Source organism: Gracilinanus agilis, chromosome 1 (assembly GCF_016433145.1).
Source record: "Gracilinanus agilis isolate LMUSP501 chromosome 1, AgileGrace, whole genome shotgun sequence".
In the NCBI taxonomy this organism is placed as follows: Eukaryota; Metazoa; Chordata; class Mammalia; order Didelphimorphia; family Didelphidae; genus Gracilinanus; species Gracilinanus agilis.
In genome coordinates, this window is record NC_058130.1 from 395,420,031 (window position 1) to 395,440,879 (window position 20,849).

Consider the following 20,849-nt stretch of genomic DNA (forward strand, 5'->3'; position numbering starts at 1 on the left):
TCATTATTCTGGACATTTTACCTTTATTAATGCAGCCTAAAACAGTCATTGATTTTTAGGCGGGGGGATTGCTGTTATATGCCACTGCTAACTCATATTGAACTTGCAGAATACTAACATCTGCAGATATTTTTCATACAGACTCATCTAGCTGCATTATACTTCCTGTTCTTAGCTGATTTTTTGAAGTTAAAGGTAAGAATTTTAGAAACATTTTTATTATCCTTATTAAACCCAATGCTAATAAAATCATTTTTATTAGGTTCGGTTCAGTGTTCTAGCCTTTTGAGGTATTTTGAGATCCTAACTTTGTTATCTATTGTTGTAGCTATCCTTCCTAGATGTGTCATCTGAAAAAATTGAAAAGCATGTCATGTCTTCATTCAAGCCATTAAAAATATTAATCCATAACAGGATTAAGAACAGATTCCCTGGGGCATTTTATGGGAAACTCGACTTCATTAAAGATTATTCTTTTGGGAATGTGGTTGTGAAGTCTGGAAGCCAGGCGTAGGGCCAGGAGAAGAATGAAGGTTGTTCTGGTCTTCTCTATAAAATGGGGCTCCAGGAGGTGTTTAGCAGTAGAAGAATGGCAATGGGGAGAATAACTACAGAGGGATATTTCAGGAGGCAATGGCTACTCTATAAAATAGATACCCCAGAAGGAATTTACGAACTGGAGAAGGAGAGTCATAACAGGGGGATAGTCCAAGTTAAGAAAGAGGAGTTTGCTCCAGGGCAAGGAAGCCACAAACACTGAAGGAAATGCTGTAAACAATCATTAAATATTTATTAAGCACCTACTCTGCATTAAACACTATGCTAGATGCTAGGAGTACAAGCATAAAAGTGAGATAGTGCCTGCCTTCAAAGATAATAGAATCTATTAGAGAATTAGACTGGCATGACCTGTCCTTTTTGTACTTATGTGGGTCTAACTGTGATTTTTCCCTTTGAATCCCTGTCTGAAATATTCACAAATCATTTCCTTACTGATATGTTCCAAAATTTTACCAGGAATAGAATTAAAGTTCTCTGAGTTAGAGTTTGCATGTCAATGTCATTTTATTTATTTATTTTTGAGAAAAAAAAGGAACATTTGCTATATTTTTTCAAGACCTCTGCCATTTTCCATGAGTCTTCAGAGATTATTGATTATGGCTCACAAATTATGTCTGCCAATTCTTTCATTACTTAAGGAAATAGTTTTCCTTTGTCTAATAACTTGAGCTCATTGAAATTTCCTCATGACCTATACCTTGATTTTCAGCTTCTTATGAATCATTTTTGTTTTGAGTCAATATAACAGAAAGTATAATGGAATAACAGTATAACAGAAAAATTGGTCCTATTATAAAAGACATGAAATTTATGGTCCTCTGACATAGCGTAACTCTCTTCTAATTAGGGATCTCATCTATAGTATGTCTGCTGGTATCACATGGCTCATATGCAAGCATGAATCTATGAAGTCATAGTACAACAGGCTCATATCACCAATCAAAATGATGAGCCTTAATTGGTTACTTCTATGACACTGAATGGTTATGGGGTTTCTGTTATCACTAATACTATATACCACTACCTGGCCAGTATAATTTGTCCAGGGAGCACTAGCAACGAAATAAGCTGTGTTGTCAGTAGAAATAAATACATGAGGGATGGAGCCAATTTGGTGAAAAGGTACCCTGACTCACATGATCATTACCAAATGTCCTCTAAAAACTGTGACATAATGCCTCAAAATTAATTTTGGAACAACATAACCCACAAAAAGATGTAATGAAATAATTTTTCAGCCCCAAACAACTTAAAAAACCAGAAGGAAAGATTTAATACATCTAATGTAAGTAGAGCACAGAGCAGCATGCCAAGGCAGTCCACACCCTGCAGAAGGCCTTGGAGAGAGCTCAATCATCTGTAAGGACTTCCAGGAATTCTCAGCAATAGATGGTGTATGAGTATTGGATAACTACTTGAGGAGACTACGGAGGCCCTTTTGCTGGTTCTAGGTGAAAGACTCTTGTCAAATTGCCCATATGCAGAACCAGATTGCACCCTGGGGGAGTGATCTCAGGCTGAGGAGGAATACTAGCACACACCAGTGCTTGCAGCCACCATGGAGCAGGAGCCCCTTATTATACTTCCAAGGGGGAAAAGAATGCTTGTTGTTACTCACAGACCAAAGCACAAGCCAAAAGGAAACTAAACATACCTCTCCTTATATCATACCACCTTGGAAGAAATGAAAGCCGATAGATACTCCGCTGGCTTTGTAGGCAGCTATACAAAGAGCCTGAAACTTAGAACAATACTTCCTTCACCACACTTACAGAGTCCAACTTTAACAGTTCTTTAAATTAAAAGAAAAAAACCTGGAAAATGAAAAAACAACAACAACAAAAAAGAAATGCAACCTAGAAAGTTATTTAATTTTGGTGATGGGAATTACCAAAATACAAACTCAGAAAAAGACAACAAAGTCTGTATCCAAAGTCTCCTCGAAAAATTAGAATTGCTCTAGAGTTCAAAAAGAATTAATGGAGGAAGTCAAAAGGATTTTTAAAAATCAAATGAGAGAGGTAAAAGAAATATTGAAAAAAATTAGAGTGATAAAGGAAAATTATGAAAAAAGAGTCAAGAGCTTGATAAAGGAAGAACAAAAAACACTGATAAAATTAACACCTTGAAAAAACAGAATAGACCAATTGATAAAAGAAGCATAAAAACCAATGAAGAAAAGAACTCCAAAAAACAGAATTGGCCAAATGGAAAAATATATACAAAAATGCACTGAGGGGCAGCTGGGTAGCTCAGTGGAGTGAGAGTCAGGCCTAGAGACAGGAGGTCCTAGGTTCAAACCCGGCCTCAGCCACTTCCCAGCTGTGTGACCCTGGGCAAGTCACTTAACCCCCATTGCCCACCCTTACCAATCTTCCACCTATGAGACAATACACCGAAGTACAAGGGTTAAAAAATGTACTGAAGAGAAGAACTTACAAGGCAGAATTGGCCATATAGAAAGAGGTACAAAATTCACTGAGGAAAAGAACTCTTTAAAAAAGAAAAGTTGACTGAATGGAAAAGAAAGTACAAAAGCTCAATCAAGAAAATCATGCTTTAAAAATTAGAATTGAGCTAGTGGAAACTAATGACTCAATGAGACATCAAAATAATAAAAAAAATCAAAAGAATGAAAAATAGAAAAAAGTGAAGCATCTCATTGGAAAAACAACTAATTTAGAAAATAAATCAAAGAGAGATAATCTAAGAATTAGTGGAATACCTGAAAGCCATGATTAAAAAAATAGAGCTTAGACATCATCTTCCAAGAAACTGTGAAGGGAAACTGCCCTGATATTCTAGAACCTGGAGATAAAATAGAAACAGAAAGAATTCACTAATCAACTTCTGAAAAAGATACTAAAAGGATAAATCAGGAATAATCAGATTCCAGAACTCCTGAATAATGGAGAAAATATTGCAAGCAGTCAAAAAAATAATTCCAATATCATGGAGCTAAAGACAGGATAACACAAGATTTAGCAGCTTCTACATTAAAGGATCAGTGGGCATAGAATATCATATTCCAGAGGACAAAGGACCTTGGACTTCAACCAAGAATTAATTTCCCAGCAAAACTGAATATATCCTTCAGGAGAAAAAATAGATATTCAATGAAATAAAGGATTTTCAGACATTCCTAATGGAAAGATCAGAGTTAAATGGAAAATTTGAGCCTCAAATACAAGACTCAAGGGAAGCATAAAAAAGTAAACAAGAAAGAGAAATCAAAAGAAATTCAGTAAGATTAAACTGTTTACTTATCAACATGAGAAGAAGATTCCTGAAACTCCCAAGAATCTTATCATTATTAGAGCAGTTAGAAGGAGTATACATAGAGGGCAGGGGTGTGAGTTGAATATGATGGGATGTTATAAAGAAAATAAAATTAAGGCATGAGAAAGAGAAATTCATTGGGAGGAGAGGAAAAGGAAAAATAAAATATGGGGAATTGTCTCATATAAAAGAGGCATAAAAGAGCTTATACAGTGGAGAAAATGGGATAGGTGGGGATGGGAGAAAGGGAACCTTGCTCTCATCAGAAATGGCTCAAAGAAGGAAATATATATATAATAAATTGGCTATAGAATTCTATTTTATTGTACAGGAAAATAGAAGGGAAGGGAATAAGTGAAGGGAGTGTGGGGCTGATAGAAAAGAAGACAAATTGAGGATGGTGGTGGTGGTAAGAAATTAAAAGGGAAAAAAGAGTAATAAATAGTAATCATCATAGTGCAACATTTTTTATAAGTCTTTATAATAAAGGTTTCATTCTTCAAATAAAGAAAAATGAGTCAATTGTAGGAAAATATGCCATCCCCAATTGATAAATGGTCCAAGGGTATGAATCAACAGTTCTCAAGCTAATTAAAGCCCTCTAGTCATACAAAAAATGTTCTAAATCATGATTAATTAGAGAAATGCAAATTAAAACAACTTTAAACTACCACTCCACATCTATCAGATTGGCTATTATGACAGAAAAGGAAAATGTAATAACTTGAAGGGGATGTGGGAAAATTGAGACACTAATGCACTGTTGGGTGAGTTGTGAATTTATTCAATAATTCTGAAAAGCAGTTTGGACCTATACCCAAAGGATTCTAAAATAGTATATACCCTTTGACATAGTAACATTAATACTAGGTTTGTATCATAAAGAGATAAAAACAAAAGGAGGAAGGACCTACTTGTATAAAAATATTTAAAGGAGCTTTTTTTGTGGGGGCAAAGAATTGGAAAGTAAGGGAATCCTATCAGTTGGGGAATGGCTGAATAAGTTATACTATAGAATTATAATAGAATACTATTGTGCTGTAGGAAATGATGAACAGGGGAGCTCAGAAAATCCAGGAAAGACTTACATGAACTGAAACTGATTGACATAAGCAGAACCAGAAGAACAATGTCCATAATGATAGGGATACTATATAATGAACTTAATACAATAATATATAATAACTTAACTTTTCTCAACCATATAATGAACTAAAACAATCTCAAAGGACTCATGATAAAAAAAAATGCCATCTACTTCCAGAGAAAGAACTGATGGAGTCTGAATCCAGATCAAAGCAAACTTTTTTCACTTTCTTAATCTTTTACTCATTTTCAAGTATTTCAACTCCTTCCTTCCTTCTCTACATCACAGAAGGCATAATCTGGCAAACAAATATATATATATATATATGTATATATATATATGTCTTACATGTATCCATTTTTCAGTTCATTCTCTGGAGGTGAATATTCACAATTTATTCTTCTAGTATTAAATTTGCAGCTGTATATAATGTTATCTTGCTTATACTAATTTTGCTGTTCATTATCTCATGTTTTCTCCAATTTTTTTTAAATTAGCCTGCTCATCATTTTTTATCACACAGTTATATTTATCACAATTATATACCACATTGTGAAAAGTCATTCTCCAATTGATGGATAACCCCTTGACTTTGTCACTACAAAGAGAGCTGCTATAAATTTTTGGAACATATAGGTTCTTTTCTTTTTTCTTTGATCTCCTTGAGAAATGGACCCAGCAACAGTGGTGTTGGGTCTAAGGGTTATACACAGTTTTATAACTCCCTGGGTGTAATTCCAAATTGCTCTTGAAAATAGTTGGATCAGTTCACAGTTCCATCAGCAGTGTATTAGTGTTAGCATTTTCCCACATTCCCTCCAACATTTGTCATTTTCCTCTTTTGTCAATTTTATGGGTGTGAGATGACATCTCAGAATTGCTTTGGTTTGCATTTCTCTAATCAATAGTGATTCAGAGCATTTTTTCATATACCTATATATATATATATATATATATATATATATATATATACATACATATATATATATTTGATTTCTTCATCTGAAAATTGCCTGTTTATATCTTTGGCCCTTTTATCACTTGGGGGATGGCTCTTATTTTTATAAATATGACAGACTTCTTTTATCTAAGAGACTATAAGAATTTCCCCCAAATTTTCTGCTTTCCTTCTAATCCTGTCAACATTTTAAATTTCCTGCACTTGAAAATTATACATTTTACGTATCACAACACCCTCCAAACCTTGTTTACTCATAAATTCCTCTCTTATCTACAAATCCAATAGGTAATATGTTGCCTATTCTCCTAATTTACTCATGATACCTCCTTTTATAGCTAGACCATGTATCCATTTTGACCTTTTCTTAGCAAATGGTGTAAGATATCGGTCTATACTTAGTTTCTGTCAAAGTACTTTCCAGTTGTTCCAGCAATTTTCAGCAGATTTTTTTATCATTAGAAACTGGATTTATGCCTTTGTCAAATATAAGGTTACTATAATCTTTTGCTACTGTTAGCTGTGTCAGTTCTGTTCCAATGATCTACCTTTCTATTTCTTAGCCACCCAGATAATTTTGATAATTATTGCTTCCTAACAGTTTTAACTTTGGTACTATTTGAACTCCTTCCTTTACATTTTTTTCCATTAATTCTTTTGCTATTTTGATTCTTTGGTCCAAATAAATTTTATTATTGTTTTTTTAACTCAATAAGATTTTTTTGGTAATTTGATTGGTATGGCATCAAATAAATATATTAATTTAGGCAAGACAGTCATTTTAATTATGTTAGTTGTACCCGTCCATGAACAATGAATATTTCTCCAATTATTTTGATCAACTTTGTATAAAAATGTTACATAGTTCTTGTGTTTGTTTTAACAGATATACCCCCAGGTATTTTATTCTACTTGTGGTTATATTAAATGGAGTATCTATTTCTATCTTTTCTTGCAAGACATTGTTAGTAACACATAAACAATGAAAACAAATATATTCTTAACTACCCTCATTAGATTCATGCTATCTCTGGCCAATAAAAGATTATACCTATATTTTAAGATGTGATACAGAAGTACAAGTTCCCTCATATGCCAACCATCTTCTTATTTAGAAACCATTTTCTTAAATATGTCCTGTTCTTCTGAAGTCCCTACCTTCAGTCACCAGTGGTACTGAAAATATACCTATTTTTATTTTTAATTATTTTTAATTTCTTGTCTAGGACTTAGTAATTCCTACTAATACTTTACAGTTTTCTTCTAGCATTATGATTTGTTCACAAATTAATTTGCCAGAAGTGGGTAGGGAATATTAGAATGATCAAAACTTGGAGAGGTCACTTTAGACCAGTGATGGGCAAACTACAGCCCATGGGCCAGATGTGGCCCCCTGAAATGTTCTATAGGCCTGCATGACATTATTCCTAATCTGATGAATACAATGAGTAGGATACAGTACAATGAAACTTCGAAAGAGCTGCCTTAGAAACAGATTGACAGATGAGCATTTCCTTTCCTTTGGCCTCCTCTTTAAAAAGTTTGCCCATCACTGCTTTAGGCCAAAGTATTGAAGAGAAATGCCTCTGAAATGCATTTTAGTCTGGTCAGTATATCACTAAAATATCACCCTTTATAGTGAGTTGACAGCTACCATTTCTTATCTTTTCTTTCTTTGAATTGTATCTAATCTCTTTTTGTTGCACCCATATATCCTCAGTATCATCCTTTGGAGCATGAGTATCTATTTCATCAGTGTCCAACTGTATGCAAAGAGCCTTTGCTAGCATGTAACCTGGGATAAACCCATTACCCACCAGTTTGGGGTTCCTTAGAGGATAATACCCCAAGGACACTGTTGGTCTACATTTATAGCTTGAGTGTTTGATGTTTTGCCATTCAGTAGTAATGTATCTAGTCAAAGGACACAATTAGAATAAAGACATTTAATTAAAAAGCATAGGCTTTACATTAGCACATTTCCCCTAAACTAAGGGTGCACTCCTTTATAAATATACATATCATCAATGAAGAAAGTTAGCAAGGACAAAGACTGTGCTTAAGGACCCTTTGTATGAGTAACACATTGGGAATTCCCAATTGCTACTGGACTCCCAATTTTTTCTCTTGATATTTTTGTCCTACTTCTTGATGGGATGAAGCTTTTCTCTTTAGTCAATTTTCACTGCCCTCCAGCTGCTGATTCAGTTGGCATTCTTGTCTAGAACATTGCTGGATTCTTTCAGTCAGAACCAGAACTTTACCCTGGGATTGGTAGGAAGCCTCAAATATGTTCCCTCAGAGTCTCAACAGAAATCCTTCTCTCATTCTTTCAAAATCACCCAGTAGGTTGGATTCAGTTTTGAAAATTCCTAGCAAGACAATCTATGCCCAAATGTAAATTTATTATCTCTATAAATCATTAGCTAACTTTCTGACCCTTCCAAATTCATAAAGGCCATGTAAAATCTCTTGCCCTTTGTGAGCCACAAATGGGCCCTGAAAATATGTCTTACAAATGATAATAGAAATATTAGCTGATATTTACATAGTACTTACTATGTACCAGGCACTGTGCTGTTTAACAATTTTTATCTCATTTGATCCTGACAATATCTATGGGAGGTAGATGTTATTAATATTCCCATTTTACAGATGAAGAAATGGAGGCAAAAAAAAAAGAAATGAAGAGGTTAAGGGACTTGTCCAAGTGCCGCAGCCCATAAATGTCTGAGGCCTGACTTAACTGAGGACTTTCTGACTCTAATTTCAGTGCTCTATCCATTGCATTACCAAGCTGCCTAACTACTCAAAAACTACTAAGCTCAGTGACTCTTCTTTGTCCCTTGCCTCTGAATGTCATATTCTTTCATTATCTAGCATCAGTCCACAAGTTAATATATTCTCCTGCTTCTTCAGATTCTTTTCCCTTTTCTTCCCCACTTTACACATTTCTTCTGTGACATCACACTCTTCCTCTGAGAATAAAATACAATATTTTTTGGATCTGTGTGAGTGGGCAGAAAATGAGTAGATGAATTTTTAGTATAAACAATTCATGTAGAGATGAATTACACAAAATTATATTTCTTTCTGATCCATTATAGATAGTTTTACAGTTTTCTCATAGGCATTTTTCTTCCTTCTCTACAATTTCAACTTAATACAATGTCAACTGGACACAGACTTTGAGGATTCTAACATTCTTCCCATTTCTAGCTAGCTATAGAAAATATTCTGATATCCCTTTGTTGAGTAGTCACCAACCATAATCCTTGCAGTTAAGAGGACCACTAAACCTTATATCTTCCTGATCCTCTGGTTCACTGGGCTTGTCATCTACCCTCTCTCTGTGTAGTCCAGATTCCCTGGTGCTAACATCTACTTTCCTACTGAACTCTAAGAACCTCTGGATTTTCCATTTATCCAGCAGCCAAACTCTCCAAATGTGCTATTTACTCCAATTTGAAAGTAAGCTCTTCAAGAGTGAGGACTGACTTTCTTTTCTATCTGTATTCCTTATATATGCACAGAATATTCCTTATACTCCATACTTGGCACATAATTTCTCAATAAATGTTCTCCCTCCCCAAATTGCAGGAAATGGACCAGATATCTAGTCACTGTAATTTGTTCCCTGAGGATATTGGATAAGTGTGCCCTATAAAAAGATCATTATATGGGGCAGCTGGGTAGCTCAGTGGATTGAGAGCCAAACCTAGAGATGGGAGGTCCTAGGTTCAAATCTGGCCTCAGCCACTTCCCAGCTGTGTGACCCTGGGCAAGTCACTTGACCCCCATTGCGTACCCTTGCCACTCTTCTGCCCTGGAGCCAATACACAGTACTGACTCCAAGACGGAAGGTAAGGCTTAAAAAAAAAGATCATTACAATGTTAGATGTTTACTAATATAACAATGTAGTTTCCATTCTTATTTTAAAATCATACTAGAACTAGAACATGTCCTAAAAAAGATAACTAAAATGATTAGAAGAATCAAGGAGCTTGCTATATAAGGACAACCTAGACAGAGTAGGACTTACCAGTTTGGAGAGATGAAGGCTTAGAAGACAAGATTAAAATTATATATAGCATAAGAAAAGAGGACAATAGAAACCAAATTTTAAGAGGGTAAGGATAAATGAGTACCCTTTGAATGAATATAATTTAGAAAAATAAGACCAAGTAATAAAAATTGTGAGTAATAAACATATGGATCTTATACCTTCTCTTTCCCTTCTTCCCCAGCCTTTCCCACCAAGTAGTAGTACTAATAGGAAAAACATGATTCTAACAGGGTTTGAACAAATTTATCAATGACAATACCATAAATGGCTATGAAGAAGAACTGAATCTTACCTGGCCATTAAGATGAGCATCAAGGAGAATAACCATGAATCATCACATTAAAGATTCTTCTGACCCTCAGTAAAACAACTTGCTAAGCCTGTCTCATAGTTGCAAGACACTGAAATTTCAAATATAATATGCTTTAGAGGCTGAAGACTATACAAGAGGTTCAGAATTACATCCAAAATTGTGGATATGAACAAAAATTTGCACCTCTGTTCTTTATATAAGTTCATGATTACCTGTTTAGGGGAATTTTTCTCAGAAGTTGAGCCAAACTCATGAAGAACAGGATCCTATCATTATGAAAACATGCCCAGAGTTAGCCTGGGATGAGTCAATCTTTCCTCACTTGTTTTCTCCTTCCATTTCCCTCTCAAACAATCACAAGGCTCAAAAAAACAAAGCATAGATCTAAAAGTGAAGGAAGTAAAGGAAACAGTAAGATCTTACTTTCCTATAAGTCACCACCCTTGAACCCCCAGGTAAGGAAGTAGCATTGCTAACATATGTTAGAGATGGTATTTTTCCCATACAAAAGGGAATGACTAGGAAGTCATTTTTGAAGGTATACATCCCACATCTCAACCTTGACAAAGATTTTACAGACCACAATAACTGCAATATCCAGTCAGCTATAAAGAATATCCTTGATAAAATCATATTAGATATGTAAAACTTATGTGTGTATTTTTCTTTCCCCCCTTTATTAGTGTGGACATTGGCTTACCATATAATTTCTCATTTAGAGAAATCTTTGAGGTCAAATGTATAAGTTGAAACAGATCAATTCTCCTAATTTTCATCTCCTAGAATTCACACAAACATCCTCCATTCAAATTGTTTAATGAGTGGCCCCAAATCACCTCCCTAGACAAATTCCCTGGATTGGATGACTGAACTTGGCAACTCCATTGTGCCTGGATATACAAGGTAAGTAAAAAGTAATGTGATTAAAAACTCTGCAAATATAGCAGAAGTTATACACGCAAATAAGTGGCATTACTTTCCAAATAGTCATTTTTCAAGCTTTATGTTTATTCTAGAGACTCAATGCAATTTTGGGATCTCTTCATCATTATGGATATTCACTCCACCCATGCAGATTGTTACCTTTATCTGCCTTTGAGAATGAATTTGTCAATAAGATATCATATTGGATTCTATTATTTTAGGTTATAAATTAGTTTAGCTATAAATTCTTTTTAAAAACCCTTACCTTCCTTCTTAGAATCAATACTTTGTATTGGTTCCAAGGCAGAAGAGCAGTAAGGGCAAGGTAATGGGGGTTAAGAGACCTTCCCTGGGTCACACAGCTAAGAAGTGTCTGAGGCCAGATTTGAGCCTAGGACCTTCCATCTCTAGGCCTGGCTCTCAATCCACTGTGGCACCCAGCTATGCCCCAAAGAAATTCTTAATTAGCAGTCCATGACCTTGACATAGATATAGTGATTGGAGCCAAGATGGAATGCATTATTTTACTCTTCCTAAAATAGGTAGAAATCAGAGTTATGCTTAGTTTACTCTGTATCACTTCATTCAAGTCTTCCCAGGTTTATCTGAAATGATGTTTTTCATTGTTTCTTACAGCACAATGATATTCTATTATATTCACACAACATATTCTATTTAGCCATTCCCCAAGTGCCTGATGGGCACTTTGTTGTTCAGTTCATTGACAACAACAAAAAGAGTTATTTTTTTTCACATTTGGGACCTTTTTATCTTTCCTTTATCTCTTTAAGATAGAGGCCTATTATTGTCATAAAAGTGGTGATGAAAAATACTGGCCTCCATACAGAGAGGTAATAAACTAAATATGCATAAGGGCACATACATTTCTGGGAATGGACAATATGCACATTTGTTTTACTTGATTATACATATTATTTATAAGGTTTTGGGGGGAGGAGAGAGGGAGAAAAATAAATAGCTGTTATTTTAAAAATTTATTTAAAAAAATTCCATTTTGAAAGAAAAATATTTCAAAATGGCTATTTTGAAGGACAACACTAATTTAGAGGTAAGGGTTAAAAATTAAGGTTGGACTAAATATATAAGAATGTGGTTGCAGAAATTAATATATCTCAAATCAAATGACTTTTTAGCAGTATTTATTTAAGAAATAGAGGAAAAGAGTGAAAGTAGAGAAATGAGAAAGAGGTATAGAAGGTATCTATCCTATCACACTAGATAATTACTCCAGCCTGATTTGAACCAGGCAGGGCTCATTAACCTTCCACCAGAGGACCATGAGTCAGAGGGGTTGGTGATGAATAACCCAAAGGTTCCAGCCAGGAGGCCTCCTCCAAGACAGGGGACCTCTCTGGAAGCTAGTCCCTCCAGGAGCCAGGAAAGGAGTTAGCCTTTTTGCACTCACCCATGGAGCAGTCCAAAGAGAAGATCCTCCACCAATCTTCAGATTCTCCAAAAGAGCTCCCACCCAACTCTGAAAAACTTCTCACAAAAACTCCCTGCAACTACTTTTAAAGACCTTTCTTTGTGTCACTTCCTGTGGCTTCCTCCATTTTACATAGACAAATCGTAGTTTATAAAATTTTTTAAGACTGCCCAGGGGGCATCAGTCATTTCTAAGTTGTCTTTCACTTTAGCACATGGGTTGTGGACCTTCCCCCACTTAAGTGTAAAGTAGGGGAATATATGCTTCTGGTGATTAAATCTAAAAAGTAGCCTAGGGAGAGTTAATCCCATCTTCACAATCCCCCCTGTGATCCTTTGGGATACTAATCTCCCCAATGAATCATTTAATATAATCATCTTCTACCCCTAAAAATCTTCTAACTACAGGAGCATACACTATTGCACATTCTAAGAGGAAACTACAATAGTTAGAGATAAGAGGGAAACAGAAGAGAGAGAGCAAAACCAATGTTTGCTAGGTACATTGACAAAAAGCCAATCGGGGGCAGTCCCCTTTGGCATAAGAGTGCACATTCAATATAAATGTGTTCAACCCCCTTTAGTTCAATCAATTGCACCCCAAAGTTCATTCTGAATATTCTGATACAGTGTAGGTTTCTGCAGGCATCTTTCTCCAAACAGTTCATTTTCTTGATTTAAGGATTCTTTTCCTGAAATTTGTCTTCAAAAAATTTTAAATCATGGATTTTGTGAAAAATACATAATTGTAATAATTTATTATATCTCTTGAAACACACACATATGCATGCACGTACCATTTCTGTCTTCTCATTTTATAGTTAAAATTTATACACTGTGTTGACTGTGGAAAATTCTGGATGTTGCAATGGACATTCTCTAGAATGATAATTCTTAACTAGGGATCCATAGGCCCAAAAGAGGGCCATTGATAGATGTCCAGGGTTCCAGGAATATAGCTGGGTAAAAAAAATCTATATTTCTCAATATAATTATTTCCCTTTTTAATCTTATATACTATGTTTATTTCATTTAAAAACATGTTTCTGAGAAAAGGTTCCATGTGCAAAAGAGTCCATTACATAAAAAAGGTTAAGAATTCTTACTCTAAAAGAGGGGGGGGGTAGTTGGTTTGGAATGAAAGAATAAGCAAAGGATCTTTTTGTACTTTGCCCAGAAAGTCACATTTTTAGTTTAAAAGGAAAGACAGAGGTCATTTCTTTTATAGAGTTAATATGAGTTGATGAAGAATTATATATTAAAAAAAAACCAAAATATGATTTCTGCAACAAACAAATATGCTTGCAAGTTAAACAAGCCTCGTTCTAAAATTATATGTAGTCAGATTTGTAGATAGCATTCTCATGGGACATAGAAACCTATCAAAAATGTATATGAACAAGACAGCTGTTAATGCTATCATCTTGCAAAAGTCCACAGGAACTGAGACTAATTCTCTTGGTGAAAAGGGTGTGCATTACTCATATTCTGGAGGTACATGATGTCTCTTCATGACTCCAGAGTCCATTTAGGAAACTTCCTTTTTAAGAACATTAAGTGAATACTACTAGTAACCTAAAATCTAATACATTCTTCCTAGTTTAAAACTTTTTTTCTAGGCAATTAAACCAAAAAGTACTGATCTTGTCTCCTTTCTCCTCAACACCATTATTAAAGCGTGCATGCACCTGTGACTAATTTACTACCTGGCATTTGCACAAGTTCCAGGCATTGAACACTGAAAAGTTTTCTTCAGTTTGTTTCTCTTTCTCTTGTTTTCTCCGCCTTTCAACTGATGAATTCTTTTTTTTTTATGTGAACTTTGTAGTGCAAAGTTCTTCTGTAGTCTTCACAACTCTAAAAGGAAGGGGGGCATTTTGTTGCAACAATATAGTTATCAGTCAAAAATGTGAAGGTTTCCATATAAGCTTAAGAATCATGATACTTGTATTCTGGGTAATTATAAAAATGAAACAGATGCCAAAAGATTATTTTTTAGCATGAAATGGAACTTTTATTTGAACTCAAAATATCAGCTTTGAAATGAATAAAGTGCTGTACTTGAAGCAAGGAAGACCTGGGTTCAAATCCTGTCTTTGACATTTTCTAGCTTTGTGACCTTTCTTTACCTCAGTTTCCTCATCTGTAAAATGAGGGGATTGGGGCTTGATAGCCACTGGTCTTATCCAGCTTTAAATCTAAGATGCCTTCATCCTAAGGAGTGTGTGTGTATATATAATTTATCTAACTTGGAAGATATACAATATATGTGTACATTTTATAAGATTAAAATTTTGTTACAATCCAAGCAAAACTCAAATATAGATTTCATACTTGTCAACAAAACAAGTAATTCTGTGAAGTAACCATGTCTTTAAAGAGTCTTTAAACATTGATTTCAGAATTTCTTTTCTTTTCCCTAATAAAGGTCCACATTCATTTATTTTTTAATGAAAACTACTTTCTGTTGCATGGCTTTACTAAAACATTTCCTGGGAAATGGAATGAACATCATAATAAAGAAAAACAATATATCTTCTAAGAGGTGACAGTTGGCTTTTTAGCATCTGTTTTCTCACACCTGTTAGGTGAGAGATCACAGCCTGTTCAGTTTCCATTGTTTGCTTGACTGGTTGATTTCACACAAAACCCTTTCTTGTCCCAACTCTTACTTCAATCCAAAGAAAAAACCACCACCACCAACAAAAAACAACAACAAACCTCATCCTAAGAAAATTGGACTTGGTTTAACTCTCTAAGGAAACTATGTTGCTGTATTTCTCAGTGCAGCCCAATATATACTCTTTTATTCATGTCACAGAGTTTATTTGTAAAGTGTTTTAAGGAAAAGAAAAAAAAGATATTGAAAAAAATACAGTTTCCATACATAGTACTTTCAACATTCTTTACCTAATTGATAGAAGAATTTAACTCTTCATGCCAGGACTGTTTTACTCTCCTAATAGCAGAATAAACAGAATTTTCTTTTTTTATGTCTTTGATTCATAATGTAATAGCAGAAATATTCTGGTATTATGGAAACTGCTCCTGAAATACCTAAATTGTGCTCCTTTCAACACTAAGTATTGAAGCTGGATCAGCAGGGAACTAACAAATCAAATCTGAAGTGAAAGTTGTGATTTAATCAGGTCAGCCTGCCCCAAGTAAATGAGATTGATCAAATGGAAATTTATACTTTCATCTGCTCCTCAAATGCTATATGCTACAGCCACGAATAAATCAGAAAATATTTGCTCTTTGAACTTCCATTCGGCTGAATATTCTCCTCTATGATGTTATTACTATTATTAGGTATTTATGTGTACTTGCAAAAATAAATGCCTGTTGAATTGAATTGGTGAAAATAGTCATAGTAGTAGTAGTGGTGATGGATAGAAATGCTTATTAGTGATTGCAATGTCTCATCATTTGTGCAATTCTTTGTTTTTAAAAGTATTTTTCATATCCATAAACTCTTTTAATCTATAGCCCAGTTGTCCTTTGATTTTTGACACAATTATAATAGATGTCTACATTTAATATTTTGGGAGATTTCCATCACTTTCACTATTTTACCAAGCTGTAAGTTACATGGGATATGCTGGTAAATATTTAATGGCCAGCTCCCTTAAAAATGTGTGGATGGCACAATCTAAGTTTATATTGAATTATTGACATATTTTTCTACTTTCTTAAATATAGAAAAAAAAAACACCCAAATCAAGCCCTGATTTGTGGCAGTTGCAGATTTCTGAGGTATGAGTGTTCACAGTGAAAATTTTACAACCATTTCTAGAGTCAATTTGAGCTAGTTGCAACACAATCCTGGTAAGGCAAATTTCTGATATTGAAATGTAGAGGGTTGTACTTTCTTTTCTGTAGTCTTCCCATCTGCCATTCTCATGCTTCAAAGTCTTTTGTTAACCCTGCTTGACTAGATTTTCTCCTTATTTTTTGGACCTCTGAGCCATCTTTTTTCCCCTTTCATTGCACACACCTTTTTTTTTTTTTTTTTTTTTTTTTGCTCCCTTTCCCACTTAATTTTGAATGGTCTATAATTCTACATTATGTTATAGTACTGTTCCACACTGCTTACTCAAAATATAATTTAAAGCTATCATGAAGAAGGAACAGAAAATGAATTTCATCATTTCAGAAGTAAAGTAAGTAATTGTAATAAAAAGCCAATGTTATTTTTATCTACTTTAGGATATTTGACACAATGTATTTGATCTCTGACAAGTGTTGCATAAGTTATACATACCCACTGGGTGAGTTTGAATGTAACAGTGAAGTAGTACTTTGTGCCTTTACTTTCACTTTTGAAAGCCAGTAAGTACACAGTTTCAAAATCTCATGTTGCTTCTCCTTTTACCCCTTTACCTTGTTTCTTCTTTTTTCTTTTTCTTCCCCCCCCCCATTCTTAGTATCCTTTCTGTTTTAGTCACCATTTTCCTTAAGTCTGAAATGGCTGGCAAACATAGGGTTTGCCAAGAGTTGGGAGTTTAGAGGGCTGATGATGCTGTTAGTGTTGGGAATAGGGAAGAAATTGTTCTGGTTTCTTCTTTTTCTCACCTAAAGCACTAGTTATACGTATCCAGAAAAGGTAACCAACATATTAAAACTATATTTAGTTAAAGCTATTATCTCAAAACATGTAGTTTAATTTGATTGTTAGTTGATCTTAAATTCTTTGAAATTTTATACCTCAGTACTTCAAAAATCCATCATTTTGTTGATGTGGGTCTACCTTCATGCAACCCATATCACAACCCTTTATGCATTAGTAATGTCTTGGTAAGTTGTTATGACTAAAAAATTCATCATCCTGTGGCCAATATGGTGATAATCACTTGGTATTTTGACAGATTGATTCATAAATAACAAACGATATTCCTAGGCCTTGACCTAAAGCTTCTCTAGTTTGACAGTGCTGGCAAAGCTTCCTCCCTTTTGTTGGTACCTCACTTCCACAAAGAAGAAGAGAAATTTGGAGGAACAACAACAGTAATAAAAAGATATAGTAAAAGTTGTATTATTAGATAGTTCATTTGGAACACTCAGTTTTTCCGATAATTCTCCAATACAAATTGGCAATTTAGTAAACTGTTAACTATCATACTTTTTAATTATGATAAAGGAGCAAAGTAACCCATTACTGATCTCCTAGCTTTGTTATTTGCTACAAGTTTAGCCTCAGGCAAATTACTCAACTTCACTGGATCTTAGTGTACTCATCTATAAAATGAGTAGTCTGAATGACACAATTTCTAAGATACCTTCCATGTATAATGATCCTATGAGATCACAGGATGTAACTGGAATTCTTGCTGAGGGCTTTTTAAAATAAGCAATACATTTCCTGGTCCCATTACTTGCTCTCACCCTCATTATCTAATATTCTGGCCAACAAACATTCTTTATTATAAATGTATTACATTCATAGTCAATTCTTGATTAACTTGAAATGAATTAAGTGCTGACTTTCTTATCTGTATTCACCAGGGGACTCCTCCCCCACTGATGATATGCTATATTCCAAGTTCCAGTATATAGATAGGTTTGGGAAAAAAAAAGTGTGGATTAGGATTAGGAGAAAAGAAGGGTGAGTAAGCATATGTGAATAAATTCACATTTCTGTATTTGAAAGACTAATTTAGAGATAATAGTTGACTGAATTTGCATTGACCTGAATTTTGAAATATTTCAGGTATTTCAAATGACAAAATAACATTTTTTTGACTAGTTCAGTGAAATATACCTTGAAATTGACTCGTTTAACAAAATTTTTTAAATTATAGAAACATCACCTTTATTTCCCATAGCACATTTTTATATGACATTCAAAGAAAAGCTATGTAAGAGAATTAAACAAATAAGCATAACACTATATTCTCCTACAACATTTTCCTTTTATACAATGCTTTCAGAATGGCCAGGGTTATGAGTTTGCAATGATATAGACCAATCCTATGCCAAACTTCAAGAGTCTTTGGCAATGAGGAAGTTGATCATTCAATATGAAGTAGAATCCATTGATACAAAATGCATTTGGTTTTTAGTTTGAATTTAGTTTCAGAAGAGTCTTTAAGAGATCTGGGCATTTCCACTTTGACACAAGTGTTCAGGTCCACTCTACTGGGGGTATGAATATAATATTGGGGAGTTAGAATGAAGCTTTTCACCAGGTTGCATGTTATAGTGACAAAGATATTGAACAAATATAAAAATAGTAAATAGAGCATCCAATGAAAAAAGGAGAGAAGAGAGAGTCAGAATCAGAATTAGTTTCATTTTAGAAGTCCAATGAGTCATTGACTCATTCTGCCCTGAGGTTGGTAAGGGGGTTGCTTCATAGTCTTAAATCCAAGTCCTTTATCAATGAGTCACAAATGACTGGAAGTAGCCTGGTGCTTGCTCTCTCCAAAGGACCCAACTTCTGAGTCACACATGTGGTTGGTTAGAAGGAGAAAGAGCACCTCCTTCCTTCCACATTCCAAGGGGTTTCTATGAAGAATAACAGGGTTCCACAATAGTCTAGTACTAAAGGTGGCTAATCATTTAATCTCCCCTTTTTCATATGTAAAACAGGGACAAGAATGTTTGTACTTTAGAGTACCAGGTACTTAATACGGGCTATATAAATGCTAATTGTTATTTAGCTACCTAACCTTTTTGTTGAAAGCACTAAACAAAAAAGTGTGGGGTGGTGATTTGCAAGACCATAGTAGAAAAATACTCTGGGGCCCTTAGCTTCTTATTGGTTAGAGTTCAACTTATCAAGATACACCTAGGCCAGATGGAAGAGGATCTTTATCCATCCTCTTTCTGGGATGTCACAGGTGTACCCTCCTCTAATCCCCTCCATTTCATTTTCTAGTTTTAGGAATAATAATCGAATTCACAGTACCATTCCTTGAAAAATGTCAGTCAATAATTGTCATATTACTCAAAACTCCCCACTTCCCTATGTTCGTGTTTTTTCTTATTAAAATGTAAGTGACTTGAGGGCAGAGACAATTCTGCTTTTTATATTTGAATCCCTAGGATTTAGGATTAGATTGGTTTACAGTAAGTAATTAATACCTGCTTTTTTATTTCATTCATTTAATAGAAATGTTATGAAGAGAACTTCACTCTTAGGACACTCTAGAACACTTATGGTGTTAAAAAAAAAAGCATTGGATTGTGGATTTCATTTCAAATCCCTATCCTATTTATAACATGCCTCATACAAAAAATTACTTCCCTTCTGCTACAGTCTAACTTTTCCTGTCTGTAAACTGAGGAAGTTGGACTAGATGACCACTAAGGCCCCTTGCAGATTTGACGCCCTAATCCCATGATTTAGCCAGACTTCATTGCTCTCTGGACTAGCAATTCAAGCCTTTTAAAGTGCTTTGAGATCTCAGTGGTGAGAAACAAACTGGAGAGAAGGGATAACCATTCTATACTTGCCAAGTTTACTTTTTTTTAAGTTATAAATTCTCTTGGTCGTTCTTTTATCCACTGAGAATAAACAACACTAAGACAAGAAGATGAGAAGAGCCCTCGATGAAATCCTAAAATCAACTGCTGCTCCTGGGCCTCAAAACTCTCTGTATAAATTACGGCCGCCCCTCCCCCAACTCAGTCGGGCACGCGCCCGGTAGAGAGGTGGGGTGAGTAGGAGAGGGAGAGGCGAAGGGAGGGGCTACGAGGGGGCGGAGCAACATGGCCGTCCAGGGCGCTTGGAGGACCTGAGAGGCGGTGGCCTCGGCCACGCCCCGGGCGGGAGGGCCGCTCTGGTGCGCGCCCGCTCTATGATGCTCGCGCGCGTCTCTCGCGCGCCGCGCCGCGGGCGGGGCGGGTCTCCGGGATTCCAAGGGCTCGGTTACGGAAGAAGCGCAGCGCCGGCTGGGGAGGGGGCTGGATGCGCGCGCACCCGGGGGGAGGCCGCTGCTGCCCGGAGCAGGAGGAGGGGGAGAGCGCGGCGGGCGGCAGCGGCGCTGGCGGCGGCTCCGCCATAGAGCAGGGGGGTCAGGGCAGCGCGCTCGCCCCGTCCCCGGTGAGCGGCGTGCGTAGGGAAGTCGCTCGGGGCGGCGGCGCCGCCGGCTCCGGCCGCGGCCGGGGGCGGTGGAAGCAGGCGGGCCGGGGCGCCGGCGGCGGCAGCGGCGTCTGTGGCCGTGGCCGGGGTCGGGGCCGTGGCCGGGGACGGGGTCGGGGACGGGGCCG

At 35.9% G+C, this 20,849-nt stretch overlaps 1 protein-coding gene across 1 annotated transcript in view; it reads left to right on the forward strand.

Annotated features, from left to right (window-relative positions):
* Positions 1-20,547: 20,547 nt before the first annotated feature.
* MBD2 (methyl-CpG binding domain protein 2) overlaps positions 20,548-20,849 on the forward strand; it is an 80,519-nt gene continuing 80,217 nt past the window's right edge. The window contains exon 1 of the mRNA XM_044681544.1: positions 20,548-20,845. Within this exon, the coding sequence (XP_044537479.1) occupies positions 20,548-20,845 (298 nt within the window). The remainder of the gene's footprint in view (positions 20,846-20,849) is intronic.